Genomic DNA, 22,606 nt, shown 5'->3' with positions numbered 1-22,606 from the left:
AAAAAAAAAAAAAAAAATCTGCTTTGTTCTACTGTACTAAATAGAGGAGAAAGGAATGTTAACCAGGCTGAATAATGTATATATAATTTAAAATACATTTGAGTTTGTGCAAGTGTATCCCTTGATAGTGATTTTTAATATTTTAGGTCTTGTATCTCATGTCTCAACATCATAATTTCTGGCATTCTTTCCAAACGGCCACAATATCTCTATTGTGTGGATGCTATACTCTCCTTGGATAGTGTCAACCAGAGTTCTTCCCTTGTCTCCAGTTGGATATTTGTCCATCTTGTAAGACTTATCCCAAGCATCTTGTCTTATAGGAAGCCCTATTTGTCTTTGGCCCCATCTTGGTTATGTCCTCTTAGTGTCTCTGAAATACTCTGCACACATTTCCATTATACGTAGTAGATAGCACTGTGACAGCTTGTGATGTTTGCCTGCTCTAGTGTGAGTCCCTTGATAGCAAACGCTTCATTCATCTTTGAAAATTCTGTATTAAGCCTCATTTTCTAGCTAACGCTAACCTCTCCTAAGTAGTTACTGAATGAGTAAACATAAGAACATTAAAAACTGCATTTAGGAGCACTTCAATTTGACAGGGTCTGAGGATAATCCGCTAGGATTCTAAACCGTGAATTTGATTGCAGCCAGAGGAGAGTCACAAATTCTTTTCTGGCCTTCACATGTGATCAGTAACCTGCATCTAGGGGATCTGATACAAGAGACCGTTTCAATATTTAGCAATTGAATTCAGTTACTCTACATAGGAGTTAAAGAAAGTGCTGACCCTTTGAGCAGCATGCATCCTCCTGGATATTAACCTTCATCAGGCGATGAAAGGAGACAGAGACAAAGACAGAGACCCACATTGGAGCACCGGACAGAAATCTCAAGGTCCAAATCAGGAGCAGAAGGAGAGAGAGCACGAGCAAGGAACTCAGGACTGCGAGGGGGGCACCCACACACTGAGACAATGGGGATGTTCTATCGGGAACTCACCAAGGCCAGCTGGCCTGGGTCTGAAAAAGCCTGGGTTAAAACCGGTCTCGCTGAACATAGCGGACAATGAGGACTACTGAGAACTCAAGAACAATGGCAATGGGTTTTTGATCCTACTGTACCTATTGGTTTCGTGGGAGCCTAGGCAGTTTCTTGGATGCTCACCTTACTAGACCTGGATGGAGGTGGGTGGTCCTTGGACTTCCCACAGGGCAGGGAACCCTGATTGTTCTTTGGGCTGATGAGGGAGGGGGACTTGATTGGGGGAGGGGGAGGGAAAGGGGAGGCGGCGGTGGGGAAGAGACAGAAATCTTTAATAAGTAAAAAATAAATAAATAAAAAAACAGTGATGCAGCACTATAATAAATAGATCCTGTCATGAACGGAGGATTCTGGGATGTAGCTGTGTCTCAGATTTCAAACTTGAATCTTGAGCCATCATGCCAGACTTAGGGATTAGAGTCACAGTTGAGCCTTATATGTATAAACCTATGTGTAATAAGCATGGGAGAAAGACATGGTGCTGCTGTCATGTCGGAGACATGTGTTGTTATGTGGCTACATTTTTGTTTTAAGTACCTGGCTGATCAATTATGGAAGGAAGAGGAAAGTTGGTGGCCAAAGGAGAATTTTCAGTGGCTGTCAGGCACCATCATCATCAGCATCTTCATCATCATCATCATCATCATCATCAGCAGCAGCAGCAGCAGCAGCAGCAGCAGCAGCAGCATCAACATCATCATCAGTTACCATCACCACTCCTTCCCAAACCAGAATAATTTCTAAGGCTGACTCTTCTGCATTTCTTTATTTCATTGGCATTAGCCAGACATCAGCATCAAAAGTCTTCCTCTCTTTCTTTCAATCTTTTCCTCACGTAGTTCGCTTGCTTTTCATTGAGAGAAAATAGTTAATGCAACTGCTACTAGCGAAAAATTGCTACAATGATCATCTTTCATTGTCTTCAGTCTAAAGCCTGAATATGAAAATGAACCCATGTGAACAATATAGGTAAATATAGAATCTATACCACTAATCAATGTTACTATCTTTGAGTCTCATTTTCCTTTTAAAAATGGCAATTTATCAGAGAGGCCAGAAAAACAAGAACTATGTAGAATTTCTTGAGCTGGTTAAATTTACTCTGATTTTTTTTTCATTCCTGATTTAAGGTTTCATACCAGACTGGTGCAATTGGCTCATTTCAAGATTTGGGTTCAGAACTATGAGCCTTTCGTTTTATATTTATATTTTATATTTGCACAGGAAGCCTGAATTGTAATTGTTCTATAGCTCTTTAAAAATTTACCTTTTCTTCCTGTTGCAGATTAGACACCAGAGTAAGGGAGCTTATTGGTTCCTCTTCTGTTTCTGCCACAAAAATGCACAGCAAAAAGTGACAACTTAGGAATGACATGTAGAGACCTTCCTGGAAGGGAAAATATGGCAATACCACAAAGGTGTGGCAGGAGCCAGAATCTGGGTGAACCCTGTGTATGCCCACACAGGAAGCAGAGAGAGAAAACAGGAAACAGGGCCAGGCTATTGGACTCCACTCCCAAGTAATAAACTTCTTCCAGCATTTGGAGACACCGAGTTCCAGCACAGCAGCTTATGGGAAACATTTCCCATTCAAACCACTAAATTGCCAGGACCTCCAGTTCTCAAGCTTTTTATCCTCTCATTGCCCACTTCTACTGATGGCTGCTTACTCTGGCAACCACATGCCCTCTGGCTGTCCATCAAGACTGTTGGTTTTGCCCCCAAATATAAAACTTAATAAAACCAAACACACATGTGTGAGGACTAGCTCTCTGTCTATGCTTGTCCCTGTCTCTGAGAACCACTGTCAGTCTGGTTTTCATGGCAAGCTGCTGAGTACCCTTTTGTTCTATGCTACCATCTCTGATTCACGCTGCAAATACAGTCTATGGTTGTAAAATTGCTTATTCTAACAATATTAACTTTGGAGTTAGAAAATAACATCCAAAGATCATTTTCAGTGTGACACCATGGGCCCTGCCGTATGTGCATAATATTTAGTTCAGTATAGTCTCTCATTGTTGTGAATCCATCCTTTTGTGACTATCTTAATACTGTTTTCTCTTAGATTTGCAGTTCAGATTTAGGTTCCCTTGGCTTTACTTTTTCTCCTCGTGTTTTCTGTGTCTGTTGTCTCAGATATCCAGTCATAATTGACTCCCCACTCATTTACCAAGTTCTTCCACATTTATTAAATGTGTCATAAATATTTAAGACACATCTATGGTTTTCACCATGTTGATAATCCACAGTATCTACCAATAGCCCAACCCTCAGAAGAACATTAAAAACCATAATTCTAATTTTTAGTGAAAGTCTACAGGCTGCTCATTGAGAAGAGATCAGATTCAACCTCTTTCTGTTCACTCATTTCCTTCCCCATGGCTTCCATCAATCAAACCTAGGTTTGTCGCATTTAAGAAGAATCCTTTGCCCCTTTCCCCTCCTTACTTCCCTGTGAGAATCTTTTCCGTTCACCACAAATACTTCCAGATGACTTTCTGTTTTAGTTCACAATTCTGACTCAGGGTTCCTGTTCTTATTATTTCTTATTATTAGTTATCAAAGTTTTTAAAATGAAGTTTGCTTCTTCTTCTTATTAACCTAATAGAATAATTGTAACCAGCAATCAGATATATAAATCTTGAGTCCACAAGGAGATCTGGACAAAAGTATATCGCTAGTAGCTTAAAATCATATTTGTTCTTTTTATTGATTTCATTATACCAAAATTATCAGGTTCTGATTACTGATAGCTAAAGTAATAATATTTTATTATCTCAATATCATTAGATTCTGTTATGTTGTCTTTTCTCCATTAATCTGTTATAAATTTAAATTTATTAAATTAAAAAGAACTTTAAAATTTTTCCTATTAATTAATTAATTTATCCCCTCCCATCTCTCATTCCCATCCTTTCCTCTTCTTTTCTCTTCAGACGAGGGCAAGCCTCTCATGTGTATGAGTCAGCCATGGAAGATCAAGTAATATTAGCTACCTCCTCTCCTATTAAAGCTGACCAGTAGGAAGAAAGGGTCCCAGAAGCAGGTAACAGAGTCAGTTAGGAGTCCCACAAGAAGAACAAGCTACACAACAGTAACATATATGCAGAGTACCTAGTTCAGTCCCATGCAGGCTCCCTGGTTGTTGGTTCAATCTCTGTGAGCCCCTACAAGCCTAGGTTAGTTGATTCTGTATGCTTTCTTGTGGTGTCCTTGACCCCTCTGACCCCCATATTCCTTTTCCACCTAATGTATGGCTGTACGTCTTTCTCTATCTGATAAAACAGGTTTTTTTTTGTCACTAAATTTTTGAAGAATTTTGTTGGAGACATTTTCCAAATTGAAAAATGTATCTAATTTTAAGCAGGAAGTTGGAAGAAAGTTTTAGTCTGGGTATTTATGTTGAACTTCAGCTGATGATTTCCTTAAATTTCACAGTGGTACTGGGACATTTGGCTAGAATTTCTCAAAGAACATAGATAAATACCACTGCTGACACAGAAGTCCCTATCAGTTTGAAATTTCAACCTAAGTTATTTTACTACCATTTACATTAAAATTTACTATAAAATGTTGGCTCTTTGCCCACTAGTACAATAGTGGTATGAATGTTAGGGGATTAGCCAGTCACCTTCTGTTTGGATTTAGGGACCACTCCCTGAGATGGAACCCATACAAGGAATCATCATCAGGGTCAGAAACCTGTGGCTAGATAGGTCACAGGCCTTAGAGAGAATCATTTATTCTTCTGCTAAATGGACACAGCATCCAGAATTCATTAATGACATCGCTATGGCCATAGACCAGTGCATCTCTCAACCTGCCTCTGAGAAGCTGCTTTTCACAGTTGGTAATTAGACCCACCGCTGGTCTACAATTAGAAAAGAAGGGATTGACTAGTGCTCAACCCTAAGTGGGGTGTCTGTATCATACCCCTCCTCTTAAAGTTCAGGGACCATCTGGAAGAGGGAGTGGAAGTTTTATAAGGCCCAGAGACAATGTAGGACAAAGAAACAGTGTTTTCTAGACATATCAGGGTATTACACATATGAACTCAGAGCAATGTTATCACATGCACAAGACCAATGCAAGCTCAAGCCAGGCAAAAGTCTCAACATGAAGGGTAAGTGAGCAAGGCATGAAGCCCACCCCTGGCCGAGGCATTTGAGGGCTCCTGGGAGAAAAAGAATCAGATTTTTTTTTTATTTTGTTTTTGTTTTTAGTGGTGTGACTCTGGTAGACCAACCATGTCCCAGATCAGGTCCCACATCTAAGAGTATTTGGGCAACACAAATTCTATTCAGCTGTTTCTATTTTAAAATTTCTTTTAAATGAGAGAACACAAAAGTTGGGTGGGTAGAGAGGTGAAAGTAGAGCTGGAAGAAGTTGGGGGAGGGTGATAAATACAATCAAAATACATTGCATAAAGTTCTCAAAGAATCAATAAAATATTTTTAAATATTTATGGTTGGGATACTTGTTAGCATATAAAAAGCTATCCCATGATCACTTATAAGGCTGTGGCTTAAGTGTGTGAATTCTTGATTGAAGGTTTTTTTTTGGTGTGTGTGTGCAGACTAGATTCTGCAAACATTACTATAATGTCCACCTCATTATCACTTAAATTTCATATAGTATTGTTATATATTAGTATGGAGAGAGATACAACTTTTTTTGTGCCAAACCTGGGATGCATGAGAAAAATTTAAGAATTAGAGCATCCTGAGTGTTATTGCAGAACATCTCAGCCTTTAATGACCAGTTAGGTATAAGTTTTAAAATTCAGATCTTATTAAGTAATAGCAATTTGAGATTTTTGTCAGATCAGTGTTCAGCCGATATTCTGGTAATTTTTGTCCATTATTTGATGTTTCAAGGCAAGATCCAATAAAAAAATAAATCCAATAAAAAATGAGGAGGGTATGGGGGACAGAAGAGGGAGAGTCAAAGAGAGAATGTATTTAGAGGATATCCAAGGGAAAATGACTTTTCTTTCATTCTTTTGTTTACATCATTCACTCACTTTTTTCTCTGTGTATGTTTTCTCCAAACATTAAGAAATTTGCATATGAATGCTATTTTACTACTTTCCTCTTTATTTTACATTTATTTTTCTTACTTCATAATTTTAGTGCTAGTGACCACTGAAGTAATGTTTTGCAATGCAGAGTGCTTTGTAAAATAGATTACACTCTAGAACAGCAACTGTCAATCTGCGTAGTCACAAATGACTGAGTGGTGATGTCACACTGACTTGTGTTTTCATTCCACAAACAGTTGTTTAATCCTCTGCATCAAAGTCTAAGAGCCGTGCTGAATAAGAGACATTCAAATAAGTCCAGGACACAGTCAACTCTATCCACATGGTGGTAGGAGATGCCTATGATAATAGCCATTGATTTTTGCAGCCTCTTCCTTCCTACTGTGCCTGGATTCCTCTGCCACCCGAGTTTGCTCAGGCCTATCACTCAGTGGAGCAGGATGTGGGTTCCCTTGGCCAGAATCATGTCTGTCCATTAACGCCCACACCAGTATACTTTTACGGTTCTTGTTCGCTTTTCTTCACCGTGTCCCCTCCTTTCAGACGTACGTGGATTTATTTAACATTCCGCCCACACTTCACCCTCCAACAAGTAACAAACAAGCAAACAACCTTGAACTCCGGCCTGTCCCCTACCGAGTTTGGAATTGCTTTCCTTTCCACTTGGAATAGAGAGTGCATAGTATACAAATAGTCTGATGCACAAAGACTATTTTACAAATTCCTAATTTGCTTTTTCTGTATGCTAGACTTGGTTTGGCAATCATGTGTACATGAAGTAGACAAGTTAGCTGAAAAAAATTACAGCCTGTTAAATCCTCCAGTAGACAAGCCCAAGAACTCGATGGGAGTGGGTACTAACTCAAGTGGGGAATGAATGGGTGAAAGATTTGATAAAGGAATAATTTGCCTACGTTACCTAGAGTTCCCATTCAGTATTCTGAAGTGCTTGCTACAGGTAAATCATCTAATGGTCTTCTGCAACTTGCCCAAACGCAACTCAGAGAGACTCGGTTTGATGAATGACACGCTCCACCTGCCTTCTCAGATGCATAATCCTAGGCTTTAACCACTGCATACTAAATCTTGAGAACTTACATAATAATGCTTAAGTATAAGAGTAATTTAACCTGTCAGTATTAAGACAGGTAAGATGTATTTAATACTTGTTACCTTTTAGTGTGCATGGTGTGTGTGTGTGTGTGTGTGTGTGTGTGTGTGTAGAACTTTGACATTTATTGGCTAACTAGTTTTGATTTTTTTGCTCCTGGTCATTGAAACAGCCTGCCTTTTAGAGCCCTCTGTATGAGGAGCCTCCTCAGTTACTTTTTTCTGTGTTTTGTCTTTTTTGTTTATTTTTATTTATTTATTTTTGCTAAAAATAAAATCCTTAACTTTAACCTGGCCTCTTTTCTTTTGCCTTTCCATCATGAAAGTTAAGAAGTCATTTAGATCATATTCTGTTCCAAAAATTACCGCATAGCAAATATTACATACTAATGCACACTCTGTAGTTTGTGTTTATTTAAAATGCAATTTAGCTGCTCAGCCCCATTGTGCTATAACATAAGAAAACATAGAGTTCAGACCTTGATTCTTTCCTGGTATCTTTCAGCAGAACTTCATAATAAACTGCTCTACTGTTATCCAGCAAAAGCAAGATTTACAGTTGACTTTAGGAATGTTTCTATAATTGGCCTTTTTCTTTTTTAAATTTTGCTGTTTCATGTTTGGTTGCTATGAGTTCCAGTGCATAAAATTGTCACTATTTCTTGTAAACAAATGTTTATGGAACACCTATTATGTACTATTTATTATAGATACTAGTATGTGTGGAAACAACAAGGAAATAAGCATTAATGCATTAGAAGAAGAAATATAAACCAAAGACACTGAGCATGACCAAAAGCAGAAAAATATTTTTGTGAAGCTGCTAGGATAAAGTGTTTCTAGGGAGTTGTATCTGAGTAGAGACCCAACTGAAACCAGAAGACCTTGCAGATATATGGGAGAGCAGTCCAGGAGATGAGAGTAATTTCCAAGATTTTGCATGCTCTGGAACAGTGTGGCTCTAGCACAGTTGCCAAGAACAGTGGGAAAGAAAAGCAGAGAGGATGTAAATGGTACCAGACCTGACAGCCTGGGCAGCGATCTTCTCTTCTGAGTGATATGGACAGGCATTGAGGATTTAAGGGAGGAGTGGACTAAGAGCGTGTGTGTACTTTTAAAGATTTATTATTGAGTTAGGCAGTAGTGATGCATGTCTTTAATTCCAGCACTTCGAGAGACAGAGGCAGGTGGATCTCTGAGTTTGAAGCCAGCTTTGTTTACAGAGTGAGTTCCAGGGCTGTCCCAGTGACAGCCAGGACTACACAGCGAAACCCTATTTCAAACTCTCTCTCACACACACACATACACACACACACACAGATTTGAAACTGAATTTTGTTTGACTGTAGAGTAATTAAAGTACTACATAAATAGTAATTTAAAAACAATTTAGTTCCTAGTTTCTTGGGGTCAGGAGTAGTGAAGCCTACTTAGTTGGGATCTCTGCCCAGAGTCTCACAAGTGTAACAACAAGGTGTCTCATTTGATTCTTGGCTTCTTCTTCCAAGTATGATCAACTTGTTAAAAGAATTCACTTCTTACAGATCAGAAAACTGTGTTGCTGGTTTTGTTAGTTTACTTGCTCTGGTTGGGAGTTTGGGTGCACCCTCAGCTCCTAGCCTTGGCTCTTCGATCCTGGGCACACGACCTCTTAGAGTCCGGTCACCCAACTCTTCAAAACCAGCCAGAGAATCTCTAACACCTAAAATCTTTAATTGCTGAGGAAGTTTCTATACCAAAGTCAAGCAGTGACTTGCTATTGCCTTTGCCATAGAATATGAATTATTCAGAGAATGACTGCCCACCATTAAGCACAAAATGTATGAGGTATAAAATAGTGATAATTTGGAGGGACATTTCATAATTGTGCTTGCGACACACAGAGAACAGAGTTGTGGAAGAGACCGAGATGTAACTGTAGAGCTGAAAGAAAGAACTAAAGATCTCTTAGCTAGTGTGGATATTTCATGTAGATGAATTACCTGGGTATTGTATTCAAATGCAAATCTGGCGTCACGGGGCTTCAGAGAGCTGGCTTTCTTAAACCCTCTTTCAGGAGGCTCCTTATGGAACATTAAGTATAGCAAACCTGTGGTTTGGGCTAGTATGGTGATGGTAGAGATGACAGATAGTGTAATTATTTTGAAGGCAGATCCACCATGACTTACTGAAGCAGAAACGGAGACCTGTCAATAATTTGTAAGTTTTGAAAATGGCAAAGTGTATGAAAAATTTGTTTCAGAGCAGAAACCAGAGTTCCATTTTGAAGGTACAGAGAGTCAGGGGGATATCTGTGAGTTCAAGGCCACCCTGATCTGTGTAGTTTCAGAACAGCCTGAGTTAAATATATAGAGAGGCCCTACCAAAAAAAAAAAAAGTTCCATCTTGGATATGCTAAGATCCAAGTCAGAGTGTTGATGAAATGCAATGAACCAGAGTCAGCTTCTATGTCACATGCAATATTACCAGAGACATAAAATTTCATGCTCTGTGAAGTGTGGCTATGTGACTCTTATTTTTAAATGTAAGTCATGAGAAGAATCTTACTGATTCATGCTGCGACTCTGTATGATTCCTTGACTGTGACATTAGTAAAATTAGCAGCATTTACTTGTCCCCGTGCCAAAGTTCCTACATATCAAAGTGAAAGCAACATATCATTACTGAAATCAATAAAACTATTTTTAGAAACCAAAATGGGCATCACTGTACATATTGAAAGCACGTTGTGCTCAACAACTCTCGAGGAATATAGCCAACGTCGGGAGTATGTTTTTATCACCTATTGATTTTGGTGAAATCCTCACTCTGCGGTATTATCTGCTTTCCCCAGGACTTCACAGGCGGTCTCACGGTGTGACTAATGATCCTTTCTTCCCAGGGATGTTTTGCAAATTAGCTTTGTCACACTGTGGAGACGTGGTCTTTCAATTCAGTTTACACAGAAGTTAGCCTGCATCTTCTCTCACATTCTGAAGGGTGTGTGGTGTAGGCTGGGGCTGCACCAAACACTAGTCTTTACTTGGTATTTCCCAAAATTCTAGTGATATCAGCTAGGCTTCAATCATACACACTTTTAGAAAGAAAAGCTTTCAAAATTATATCTGCCAAAACTATGTTGCCATTTTCCCTTTTTTGTGATAACTGTAGAAAAAATGAGAAAAGACGGAGCCTTGGACTTACACTATTGTAAACATTTGAATGAAACTTTCAGTAAAAGTTGCCCATTCTTAGCACCACTCTGATTCTGTGAATGCGGGGGATGATGGACAACTCCAATGGGCATGAAAGCAAGGCAATGTGGGCACTTGGATTCTGAGGGCAGTTTGTTTTGTGGAAGAGATGGAAATTCTCTCACTGGACACTGAAATATTGATAAGGTGTTTTGGTTTAATGTGGTTATATAATAAGACTTGATTGTATGACCAAGTAGTACAAGGGGAGCCTGAGGGTTGTTTTCAGAAATAAGACTTGAATAGATGGAAATTAAATCAAATCTTTGGGTGGCAGGAACGAGGGAGGATCTGAAGGAGGCTATCTCATGTGGATTGGTAAAGGTGTCAGAACCACTCCTAGTGCCTGACCTTTCCATCTGGATGCTGGTCGGGACTGCCTACCTTACATTATTGCGCCTTGGTTTTCTAAAGACTCGGGAAAAGCTCCAGCCAAAACAAGCTATTGATGAACACTTAATTTGGCAAGTTTATGGGTGGGCCAATAGTTTACATAATTAAGATTTTAGGAAATTCTAAGTAAACACATCTTTTGGGGCAACCCCAGTCTGTACCATACTCTCTTGTGACATGGGAGATGATGAAGTATTTAAAATCTAGCCTCTAATTGAGGCATAATTGTTAGATGATTTATTTTGAAGATAAGCCATTTTCTATCATTCTAAATATGTTTTAATGTCATATAATATTTGATAATGTCAAAATTTAGATTTTACTTGGTAATTTAAGAAACTAATGCTCTTTTTCTTTCTTTTCCCTAGGAGCACTAAATCAAAAAAACTGGGGAAAGAAATATCCAACATGTAATAGCCCAAAGCAGTCTCCTATTAATATTGATGAAGATCTTACACAAGTCAATGTGAATCTTAAGAAACTGAAATTTCAGGGATGGGAAAAAGCATCCTTGGAAAACACGTTCATTCACAACACTGGGAAAACAGGTAACGGACTTGTCTCTTTCCTGTGGCAGGTTCTTCAGACAAAAAATACTTTTAGAGAAGATGCATTTCCTTTGAATAATATGCTAGGGAACTGAAAAGACGCTGATAGTAGAATAACTGAAATGGAATAGAGACAATTAGACATTTTGCCAAAAAGAAAGATTTTGAAAATTTGTACAAAAATGTAGCTAACAATATCATCATGTCGTGCTTTGCATTTGTGTAATGAGATTGGTCTTGCCATTTGATGTGTGAAAAAGATAATGAAATTAGGGCTAGTGAAATTTTGTAGTTCAGTACGTAATCAGACACTTGATCAGTATTTCTGTATCTCAGGCATTAGAATTTGATCTTGGATGTTCAGCTGCATGCTATAATCAATATTTGAATGTGGTGAGATAATTATATATAAATTTAAGGAAACAAATTAATAGCTTTTTGTTTGAGAAATAAATTTAAAATTATATCCATCCTTAAGGAGTTACTGAGCAAGCACCTTTTGTAAGATTATTTTTTCTCAAAACATGCAAAATGTAATTCCTTAAATTATTATTAATTAAATTAATATTAATCTTATAAAATAAATTATTATTAAGAAATGTAATTTCTTAAATTAAAAAAATTCTGGTAAGCCATGAATAGATATAATAGTTTACAAATGTGAAATATTTCCCTTTTGGCAATTTTCTTCTTGACACAAAACACTTTGTCAGTGAATTGTATAAATGTGTAAATTTTTGCAAATGTACATTTTTGCAAAATCAGAAAAATATTCAAAATTATAATAACAGATCTATTAATGTGGTTTTATAATGAATACATTTATCCTGTATTTAATATTTATATAATGTAATTAATAAATGTAATAACTTAACTTCATATTCTTTGAGAATAAGGAATTTTCTCAATCAGTGTCTAACATGTGATAGGCCTTTAATATTATTTGAATGAGTAGTTAAGAAAATGTTGGTGGGGCTGGAGAGATGGCTCAGAGGTTAAGAGCACTGGCTGCTCTTCCCGAGGTCCTGTGTTCAATTCCAAGCAACCACATAGTGGCTCACAACCACCTGTAATTAGATCTGGTGTCCTCTTCTGGAGTGTGGTATATGCCTCCAGAAGACTGTATACATAATAAATAAGTCAAAAAAAAGAAAAAAAAACATTAAAAAGGAAACTTTGACATGTTACATTATGTCAAATAATAAAAGTAAGTTGTTTCAAATCTTGAAAATACAATACAATTTTTGCAAATGTTGAAAGCTGTACTTTTAACATGAATCCCTGCTTCAATCTTTTAGGGTGTAATGGTTAAGTTCTATTCCTTACAGTCACTCTGAGTTTATGAGTGGCTATTAAAATGATAGTGTATACTTACCTTGTCTGTGACTCAGTTACCTTATCTGTAACAGAGATCACAATGATCTTTGCTTCCTAAGGTTATGTGAGGATCAAGTAGATAGATAAGAGGTATAAAACAATCCATATCAACTAGGTACTTCATAAACGGTAGTTGTTGACTGCCATTATTTTCATTATTGTCATTGTGCTTGACTCTCTTATTATCATAATCAATGGAAGCATGTATCACTAGCTGGCTAGCTGGTATGTGTGATTTAATCAATGATGCCAATACCAACTGATTTCTGCTTAGCTGAAGAAGGACAACTTAAATCAGACTTAGGTCTTCTTGACTCTGAATGAGAGACATTATAATCTTGCACTAACCTCACCAGAGAATCATTACCCTTCAGATTAATGGTAAAACTATAGCCAGTAAAATCTGTGGGACGTGGCAGAGTTTGGGGTTCTAATGATAAACACTCCAAGTTCAAATGTGGAAGGGCAGAATCCTCTCATTTGGATGGGTTTCCCAACCGGCTTGCCTAAGACAATTTGTGGAGCCAGATGCGGGCTGAACTGAAAGTAGGAATTAGATGGAACAAGAAGATGTAGGGTGAGAAGCTCTCCTACTGCCTTTCCTAAGTCCATCCCGTCATTGTTATCAAGCCCCTTGAGGCAGCAGAGCTTTGATGAAAGAACAGTCTCAGTAGACCAAACAGGCTGTCCTGCCATGCGAGCCAAACAGGGGTCATGTCTTCAGTGTCCTTGATTTGTGGCAATAAGATGTACTAAGTATGTTAGTATAAGGGCAAAACTGAAATTCAAAAAGCTTTAAAACTCTTAAAGTTGTCAAGTATGTTTTATCATGTGCCTTAAGTAGAAGGAAATTCGGTAAAAATTCATAAATTTGGTTTTGAGAAACTTAGATGAATTTTTGGTATTTTAGATTTTTTTTGTTTGTTTTGTTTTGCTTTAGTGGAAATAAATCTCACTAATGACTATTATCTCAGTGGAGGACTTTCAGAAAAGGTATTCAAGGCAAGCAAAATAACTTTTCACTGGGGAAAATGCAATGCGTCGTCGGAAGGGTCAGAGCACAGTTTGGAAGGGCAGAAGTTCCCTCTTGAGGTAAGGTAGCAGCCTGCTCATTTCAGGCCTACTGTCTACATCTATGAGATTTTCTCTAGTATAGGATTTGACTTACTATTTAGTTTAGAATTTCGAACATACAGTTGTGTTTTGATGATTTGATCAATATATGCTTTCCTTCCAAAAGACTGTAAAGTCAGTGACCATCTTTAGCCTCTACTTAGATTGACTACATAGATACCCAGATTATTCTTGACTAGCTTATCAATAAATGCAGATGAGAAATTGAATGAATAGAATAATCAAATTGGTGATATAATCAAAGTACCGTAGAATGCTTGCATTTAAGTCCGTTAATTAAAATGAGAAAAATCTTATGCTTAAAACTAAAAAAGAGTTATAAGTATGATAAATGATGTTTATATTAAAAACTTCCATATGTTTCTAAAGTACTAAGCTTTCTGGAAAATAGTTTGGTTTGTATTGAAACTTTAATTGTTTATTTTTAGTATTTTATAATTTGGATTGTAGCAACAATATTTGATTAATTAATTATTGATTAATATAAATTACTCAATTTTTGTGTAAAGATTTTTATATAATATTAAATATTGAAACAAAGAGCATGATGAAGAACCTTATGATGAAATTTCAGACCTTGTAAAAATCATGTTTTGAGTGATATAATTCCCCAGAAAGTTTCATTCAGAGGGTGAGGAGATGGCTCAGCAGGTGATTCCAGTGCTCCTATAGCAAGGGGGAGGGGCAGAAAGCAGACATACTAGAAGCTCTTGGGCCAGCTGTCTTGGAATAAGTAATGGAAAGCAACAGAGACCCAGCTTCAAACAGGTAGATAGCAAGACTCAATATCCAAGACTGTCCTCTCACCTCTATACCCACACCATGGCATGCCATCTTCTCTCTCTCTCTCTCTCTCTCTCTCTCAGAGAGAGAGAGAGAGAGAGAATTCATACCCTCCCATCACAAAATATTTTATATTATTAATGCATGGGAAAAAAAGAATATAAAATGACCTGACCAGCAAACTTTGCAAAACATGAAAACTAATTACACAGAGACTGGACCAAATGGACCAGACTCTATTAGTGACATGGTGTTGGACAAATCATTCAATTTGTATATTCTTCTATTTTTGTCCTTTGAAACAGACCTACTAGTACCAGCTGTATGGAGTTAATTAAGGGAGGGAATATATTTAATCCTCTTTAAAAATCCTTCAGAGAAGCCATGAAAAGGTGAACAGTGGGTTTCTTGAAATGATAATATTATAAATGCCTTTTATATTTGCTTCTTTAAAAATCCTCTATTACCCACAATGAAACTGTATTACTTTTTATAATTCAAAAATAGTTATTAGTAATAAAAACAATGCTAGAGTGAATTTTGTTGAAGAACCAAAAGGTCTTTTAAAATGTGAATAATACATTTGTGAACTATAACCAGGAGGGGTTGTATATTAACTATCCAGGAATAAATTTATATGTATTAAATGTGTCAAAGAAATAAATACCAACAATTTAAATACATAGCATCTCGCTTCTATGACTTAAGCTTTTGTACAGTTATCTACTTTTTTAAGCAATCAAAATAAATACAAAAGAATGTACGATGTTGGGCGGTGGTGGTGCACACCTTTAATCCTAGCACTCCAGAGGCAGAGGTAGGTAGATCTCTGAGTTCAAGGCCAGCTGATCTACTGAGTCAGTTCCAAAATAGCCAGGACTCTTATCTAGAGAAACTCTTTAAAGACTCTTTTAGAAGAGTTGTTTGTTGGCTTGCTTGCTTTTTATTTTCTGTGCTGCTTTTAAAAAAAATATTTTTCAGGCTAGAGAGATAGCTCAGGGATTAAGAATTGTGTGCTGCTCTTGCAAAGTGCCCCAGTTAAGTTTCCAGCACCTATAAGATGACTCACAAATGCCTGTAGCTCCAGGTCCAGGAATCCAACTCCCCATTATGACCTCTGTTAGCAACTATGCCCACATGCACCTACTTCCACATAGACACACACATAAGTACAGCATTAATAAAAATAAAAATAAATGAAAATAAAAAATAAAAATAAATAAAGTTCAAAGAGTTGACTTAGTGGATAAAAGCATTTGCAGAGGATTGAAATTCAGTTCCCAACACCCACATGGTGGCTCAGAACATGGTGGCTATAAGTCTTGTTCCAGGGTACCTGATGCCCTCTTCTGGCCTTCCTGGGCACCAGATATACGTGTGGTGTACTGACAAACTTGTAGGCAAAACATTCATAGACACAAAACAAAATTAAATAAATCTTTAAAATAAGTGAATCCTAGAAGTATTTTCCATGCTGTTGTTCATGGAAAGAAGGATCCTAGAAATTTTCTTTCTATTCCTTCTTTCCTTCCTTCCTTTGTCTCCCACATTCCACAACCAAGTCTTTTGAATTCTTTTTACAAATTATATGTGTTTTAGAAAGCAAATTCAAACCATGATTATTTCTTCATAACTTTTTAAATGTCAATATATTATTAGTTTTTCTTTTATCTTAGCCTCCTTCAGTCCATACCCATTCCTATCCCTTACCATTTGTAGACAGAAGTTTCTGTCCTGCCTGGTTCCACAGCCATTCTGTCCCAAATAAACATACAGAGGTTTATATTAATTATAAACCAGTTGGCCTGGTGTTCAGGCTTATTACTAACTAGCCCTTACAACTTAAATTAACCCATAATTCTTACCTATGTTTACCCATGTGGTTTTGTACCTTCTCTCAGTAAGACATTCTCATCTTGCTTCCTCTGAGTCTGGGTGGCTACTGACTCCCTGTCTTTCTTCTTTCCAGAATTCTTCTAGTCTGGTTGTTTCACCTAGACTTCCTGCCTGGCTAGTGGCCAATTAGTGTTTTATTAAACCAATATGAGTGACAAATCTTCACAGTGTACAAGGACATTATCCCATAGCACCCATCCTTATGTCTGTTTCCTAAATGACATTGGTAACTTCCCATGGCTTCATGGTGTGACCACTGCCTGCTTCTCCAGCCTCCTCCCTTACAATGATCCATTGATATCACATAAAATGACTTTCAGTTTTCCATGCTTATATTTTCTTGGTGTACATTTTTCTGGGGGCACTTCCTTAGAACAATAGAGCACCCACCAATCCCTTCCCATCTCAACTTACTCAAAGCTCTTTGTCCTTTGTTGGCATAGATGCCCTTGTTGGCACACCATAGCCACAGCTGTCCTGCTGAACATGGCATTTCTCCACTTACAGTACTTGAGAGTTCTCACAGGCTTTCTACTCTTGCCTGAGTTCTACCTTTATATGAGGGGGGTCCCTGCAGGTGTCGTATGGGGAAGTGAACCACGTGAAGAGATAGCAATGAAAACTCAGTGCAGATTGACTTCATCAACCTGGATCAGACTGTGGGAAGCCTATGATCGGGCAATTTATTCCCATTGTATTTAAGTTCCGTACAATTTTTTTAAAAAAAGGTTTCCAGGTGTAATACAGTCCTTGTTGCACAAAGAAACATAATTATATTGAAACTCAATTCAGGGTTCATGTCATTTCTTCCATGTTGTGGGTTCTAGAAATAGGCTACCTGTGACAGCTGAATTCTAAATGTCTGGCTTAGTCATGCACATTGCTTAGACATCATTTGGGCTACTAGTCACCTCTGGTCCTGGGTGAGGGAGCTTTGGGGAACCTCTGGCTAGAAGCGTCATTACTAACCTTTTCCAGTTCTAGGTGTAGGAGCTTGATATGGTTTGGCTCAACTGATGATACAGATCACCAGGCTGTTAAACATTTCTATTTCTTAGCTTTCTAGATGGAAGAACAGGTTTTTCATCTTTACCTTTGGAGAGACAATCCTGAGTGCTTAACATTCCTGGTTTCTCTGGAAATCTGTGGGCACAAGACATTCTGGCTATGTGCCCAACATTTATATAGCTCAGTTACCTGGGTTTAAGCCCATAAGCGAAGAATCCATTAAAAGCTTGAATACAGCCTGTCGTGCCTGAGCATCTAGAGTAGACACTCAACGGGCTCGCTGCACAGCAAACGTTACAATAGGAAGCTTGAAACACTTAGCATTTTTAAGTACAAGTAGAATCTTTTAGAATTTCAGTGTAACATCCGTAAATATCCCGAGATAATATCCAAAATTGTAATAATGGGCCAGCAAGAAAGGAATGCTTACTCAAGAAACAGCAAGTTACAGGTTTGTAGATTCGAGTAAAACAGTTAAAAGAACCTTTGTTAATTTTTTTTAGGTTCAATGATTACTTAGTGAATTATTACTGTCATGTTTTGCTATTCCCTTGGTAATACATGCTGTCCTAGAAAGAGTCTGTATTTCCTTCTATATTCAAAGATATAAATGATAGAAAACTTACTTAAGTATATGTGTTACTGAGAAATTATTTGGGGAAAGCAGAGAATATAGAACTATGTAGTCTGTAGAATTTTTCAGTAGAATTTGCTGACTTGTCAGCTTCTCTGTTTTGTCTCTGTTGACTTTCATGCAGTGCTTCTAACAAAACTGTCATCATTACATTTACAGATGCAAGTCTACTGCTTTGATGTGGATCGATTTTCAAGTTTTGAGGAAGCAGTTAAAGGAAAGGGGAGGCTGAGGGCTTTATCTGTTTTATTTGAGGTAATTATTACACACATGTAGAACTGTCAGGAGTAAATGTTAATATAAATCCAAGCTGGAGACATCACCACCTTAATGGTCATTGGTGGTCGTTTCCAGGAAGGGTGACCCCTGGCTGGTATGTTTAAAAGAGGGGGTTCATACTCATTCACTGGAAAGGCTTCTTCCAGCTGAAGTGGACAGGTTAAGTACACAGTTTTGCCCATCTGTCCATGAAGAGTATCCCAACTCAGTAGCAAGTAACTAAATCACAACATTTTCCATTTTACTTTTCAGAGTGTAAAATAAAGAGTTACCTGATTTTTATGTTTTGTTTGTACCTTGCTCTTGAAAACAATGGTTGAGCCGGGCGGTGGTGGCACAGGCCTTTAATCCCAGCACTCGGGAGGCAGAGGCAGGCGGATCTCTGTGAGTTCGAGACCAGCCTGGCCTACAAGAGCTAGTTCCAGGACAGGCTCCAAAACCACAGAGAAACCCTGTCTCGAAAAACCAAAAAAAAAAAAAAAAAAAAAAAGAAAGAAAAGAAAACAATGGTTGAGGTGGGATGAGTTCGGAACATACTATTCTTTATACTTAAACTGGAATTCCTTGTGCAACAGTCAGCTAATTGTTGGATCCTGTTCTCATAATGTCATTCTTCTTTCACAGGTTGGAATGGAAGAAAATTTGGATTTCAAAGCCATTATTGATGGAATTGAAGGTGTTAGTCGTTTTGGTAAGCTGTTAGGATTATGATATGAATTCCTATGAGTATCTGTAGTGTGACAAACCACTTGTGAAGGATGGAGAGGAAAATGTCTGTAAAGATGAGCGTATTTCCTTTCCCACACTTGACTGCTTATTTCTCCTAAGTAAAGAACCATTTATCAGGGAATTTTGTACCTTAAAGACTATGAGTACTTGGCTCTGATGGCACATGCCTTTAATCCCAGCACTTAGGAGGCAAAGGCAGGTGATTCTCTCTGAGTTTGAAGCAGTCTTGGTCCATACAACTAGTTCCAGGACAGCCAGCCCTGGCCACACTGTAGGTACTGTCTCAAGTAAATAAATAATTAATTGCCTAATTAAAATTTTAAATTATATGTTATCAATGTAAAAAGAAGTCTGTATGGCCACCCCTTTGCCTGGCTGAACTCCTGAACCTGTGATACACAGCTCCCCTTTGTCATAGGAAAATGTGTCTTTCCAGATACCTTGATGACTCCCCGCCCATATAATGTATTCTTCATGTAAGTTTATTGCCTCCTTTCTTCCCACGGCTGTTTTCTATCAACCCTAACCATTCCTGTAAAAGCCAGCTCAAAAGCCAGTGAGAAGCTGCTCTCTGCAATGTGAGAGGCAGCCAACTGGCCAGCTCCTGGTGCATCTCTAAATAAGTCTGACATTGTCTAAATTCTTTCTTAAAAATAATAAGATTGGGCTGGGCGGTGGTGGCGCACGCCTTTAATCCCAGCACTTGGGAGGCAGAGGCAGACGGATCTCTGTGAGTTTGAGACCAGCCTGGTCTACAAGCGCTAGTTCCAGGACAGGCTCCAAAACCACAGAGAAACCCTGTCTCAAAAAAACAAAAAAACAAACAAACAAAAAAAAAAAGATTGTACTATGCTCTCAAAATATTCATTCTTAGGCATTGGTATTATACATCCCCTTAAAAACTATTTAAACTATTTAAAACTAATTAATTAAGCAATTACTTTATTATTAATTAATTTTGTTGATTATTTTTAACAAATTAATTAGTAATTAAGCTAATTAATTTTTAAAATATCAAATTGTGAAGTGAAAGGGAATTTCACTCAAGTGGACATCTATTCCCTGGTGGTTTTCTTGGCAGAAGGGTATTTTAAAGAAGTGAAATACTTGCAAAATGTTGCGGGTTTACATAGAACAGGATGGAGTGTGCTTTATATTATTCTGTGTGACACATACCTTGTGGATCTTGTCATACATCACAGCAAATGCTTTTGACAACCTTGGTGACAGGCTCAAAACCTGTGCCCACACAGATAATATTAATGCTCCCTTGGTTATCAATAAAAATGAAAATTATTCCTCCCTGGTAAGCCAAATAATCTGAAGTCAGAAACAAGGCTCTCATGGTCCCCTTCTTTGAAAGCAGAAACCCAACCTAGGATTCATTCATCTTTGTCATTTACATTTGAAGATCAGAATTGACTGAACTTTTCATGAGTCAGGAATGTGTGGACTCCTGCAGAGGAGAACTCTGCTTCCCCTCTTTGTCTATAAGGAAAGGCAAGATCCAGTTGACTGCCCTTCGGTCTAGCTAGAAGCAAATTCAACACTGAATACCATAAGCCGCATTTAACTTTCTCTCAGTAAGTCAGAAAGTGGATTTTCTTTTACTGAAGGAAGAGGACCAGGTTGGCTTTTCACCCTTTTTTTTTTTTTAGCATAGGAACCTGAATATTTCTGTGTTTTCCATCAGCTGAAGGGACAAGAGAACCAGACTATTCACCCTAACGTGTGAAGTTATGGGACCTTCTCCATTTTCTTTTGCACTCTGGAACATCCCCTAGATTCCATGAAACTGGGGGCTTCTCAGTTTCATCTGCTGAGCTATTCTTACAGGGAATCTTAAAGACTGACAATAGCTGTGACCCTTAGACAAAGAGGACCCTGGACTGCATCCAGGTCTTGATTCATGGTCTCCATGTAAGAAAAGTTGCAAACAACTCAGTCTCAGAAACATCATTCAGAATATAAAATCTGCTCACTATGATGTGGGCTGGCTGCTCAGCTCCTGCATTGCTCTCCAAAAGGCGAATCTCATTTCACTTTGAGATCCTATTCTCTCTCCTTTTCCTCTCCCCATAACTATTTGATGTTAGGCATTGTATCTGTAGACTGAGGAGAAAGGTGGTGACTGTGCAGTGATACAGAGATAAAATATTAATACTCTTCAAGCAGAACAGACAGAAGAGAGAGGTATTAGTGAATCTCTTCAGCTGCAAAGATGAAAAACATGCAGGTACTGTTTTCAGTGGTTCTCAAACAGACAGTCTCATCAGGGCTACTTATGCTGCTTGCTCAGTTGCAGAGTAGGCCCAGCCTTCTGCATACTGAAAAATCCTTGCAAGCAGTTTTGAGGTGGCCCTTAAATGTCGTTGTTGTAATAGTTGGTTCTATGTCCCCAGTTCTCTAGTGCTAGGCTGTATTATGGCTCTCAGTCACCTGTCTCCGCCTCATCTTCCTCCATTCATTGTCAACCTCCCCAGGAAAGGATCTAGCATGTTGGTTGGTTAATCATCTGTGTTTGAGACTGGTGATTGAGAGGAATGCCTGAACACTGGTGGAGAGCTGCTGGCCAGGCGTGATTCTCTTATGTAGTTATTCAGATGGAAGTCACAATTATTTCACAAGTCACAAAATATCACCATAGTCCAATTTTCTCAGTGTATGGTGGCAGGACTGAAAATCGGAGCCAGAGTTGAAAAGTCTAATGTGGTATTTAGGACAGAATTTTAGGACAAACATGAAAATACCAGCTGTAACAAACAGCATGAAGTTTTATCCCCTCAGCAAGAAAATATGCCTCCTAAGGTCCAGAAAAGGCAGAATGGATTATGTATTAAGGAGAAAAAAGTAAGACCTCCCTTTCTTCTTAACCTTCCTTACCTTTAATCATCTCCATGTCCCAGGAAATTCTGTGCCCCACATCCCTACATAGGTCTCAAACCTCTGTCCTCTCTGCCCTGCCTCTAGATCTTGAATTGATCAAGAATCAATTCAGTTTCTCCCAGCTAGCAGCGCATCAATTTCCGCCTCTTGATTTAATTAGTATATTCCACAATCATATGTTCATAAGACACATGTAAAAGAAATTTTATCTTTAGTAGAAAATAAAAACTGTTTTAATTCATTTATGATTCAAGAGATTATTTAATCACCAAAAAATTCAATACTTAGAATCAGAAATCTGAAACTGGAAAATACCCATGGATTAACAGAGTTACTCCAATCATTTCCTGAGAACTTGAGTTGGAATCTGTACTCTGACAATCATTTTTATTTTCATTTTTGAGATTATAATTTAATTACATTTCTCTTCTATTTTCTCCCTCCAAACTTTCCCAGATACCCATCAGCTCTTCATCAAATACATGGCCTGTTCCCCACTATTTATTAT

The 22,606-nt window shown here is 38.0% G+C and overlaps 1 protein-coding gene across 3 annotated transcripts in view; it reads left to right on the top strand.

The window, feature by feature from the left end:
* Positions 1–22,606, top strand: part of Ptprz1 (protein tyrosine phosphatase receptor type Z1) — a 179,145-nt gene that overhangs the window by 73,809 nt on the left and 82,730 nt on the right. For all 3 annotated transcript variants that reach the window (XM_050145943.1, XM_050145942.1, XM_050145941.1), the window contains exons 3-6: positions 11,193–11,372; positions 13,690–13,841; positions 18,364–18,459; positions 19,108–19,174. In XM_050145943.1, coding sequence (XP_050001900.1) covers positions 11,193–11,372; positions 13,690–13,841; positions 18,364–18,459; positions 19,108–19,174 — 495 coding nt within the window. The remainder of the gene's footprint in view (positions 1–11,192; positions 11,373–13,689; positions 13,842–18,363; positions 18,460–19,107; positions 19,175–22,606) is intronic.

The sequence above is a fragment of the Alexandromys fortis genome, unplaced genomic scaffold (assembly GCF_014885135.2).
Source record: "Alexandromys fortis isolate MF-2015 unplaced genomic scaffold, M_Fortis_MF-2015_v1.1 scaffold_34, whole genome shotgun sequence".
In the NCBI taxonomy this organism is placed as follows: Eukaryota; Metazoa; Chordata; class Mammalia; order Rodentia; family Cricetidae; genus Alexandromys; species Alexandromys fortis.
The sequence above is the reverse complement of the archived record's forward strand: the minus strand, read 5'-3'. Positions and strand labels throughout refer to the sequence as shown.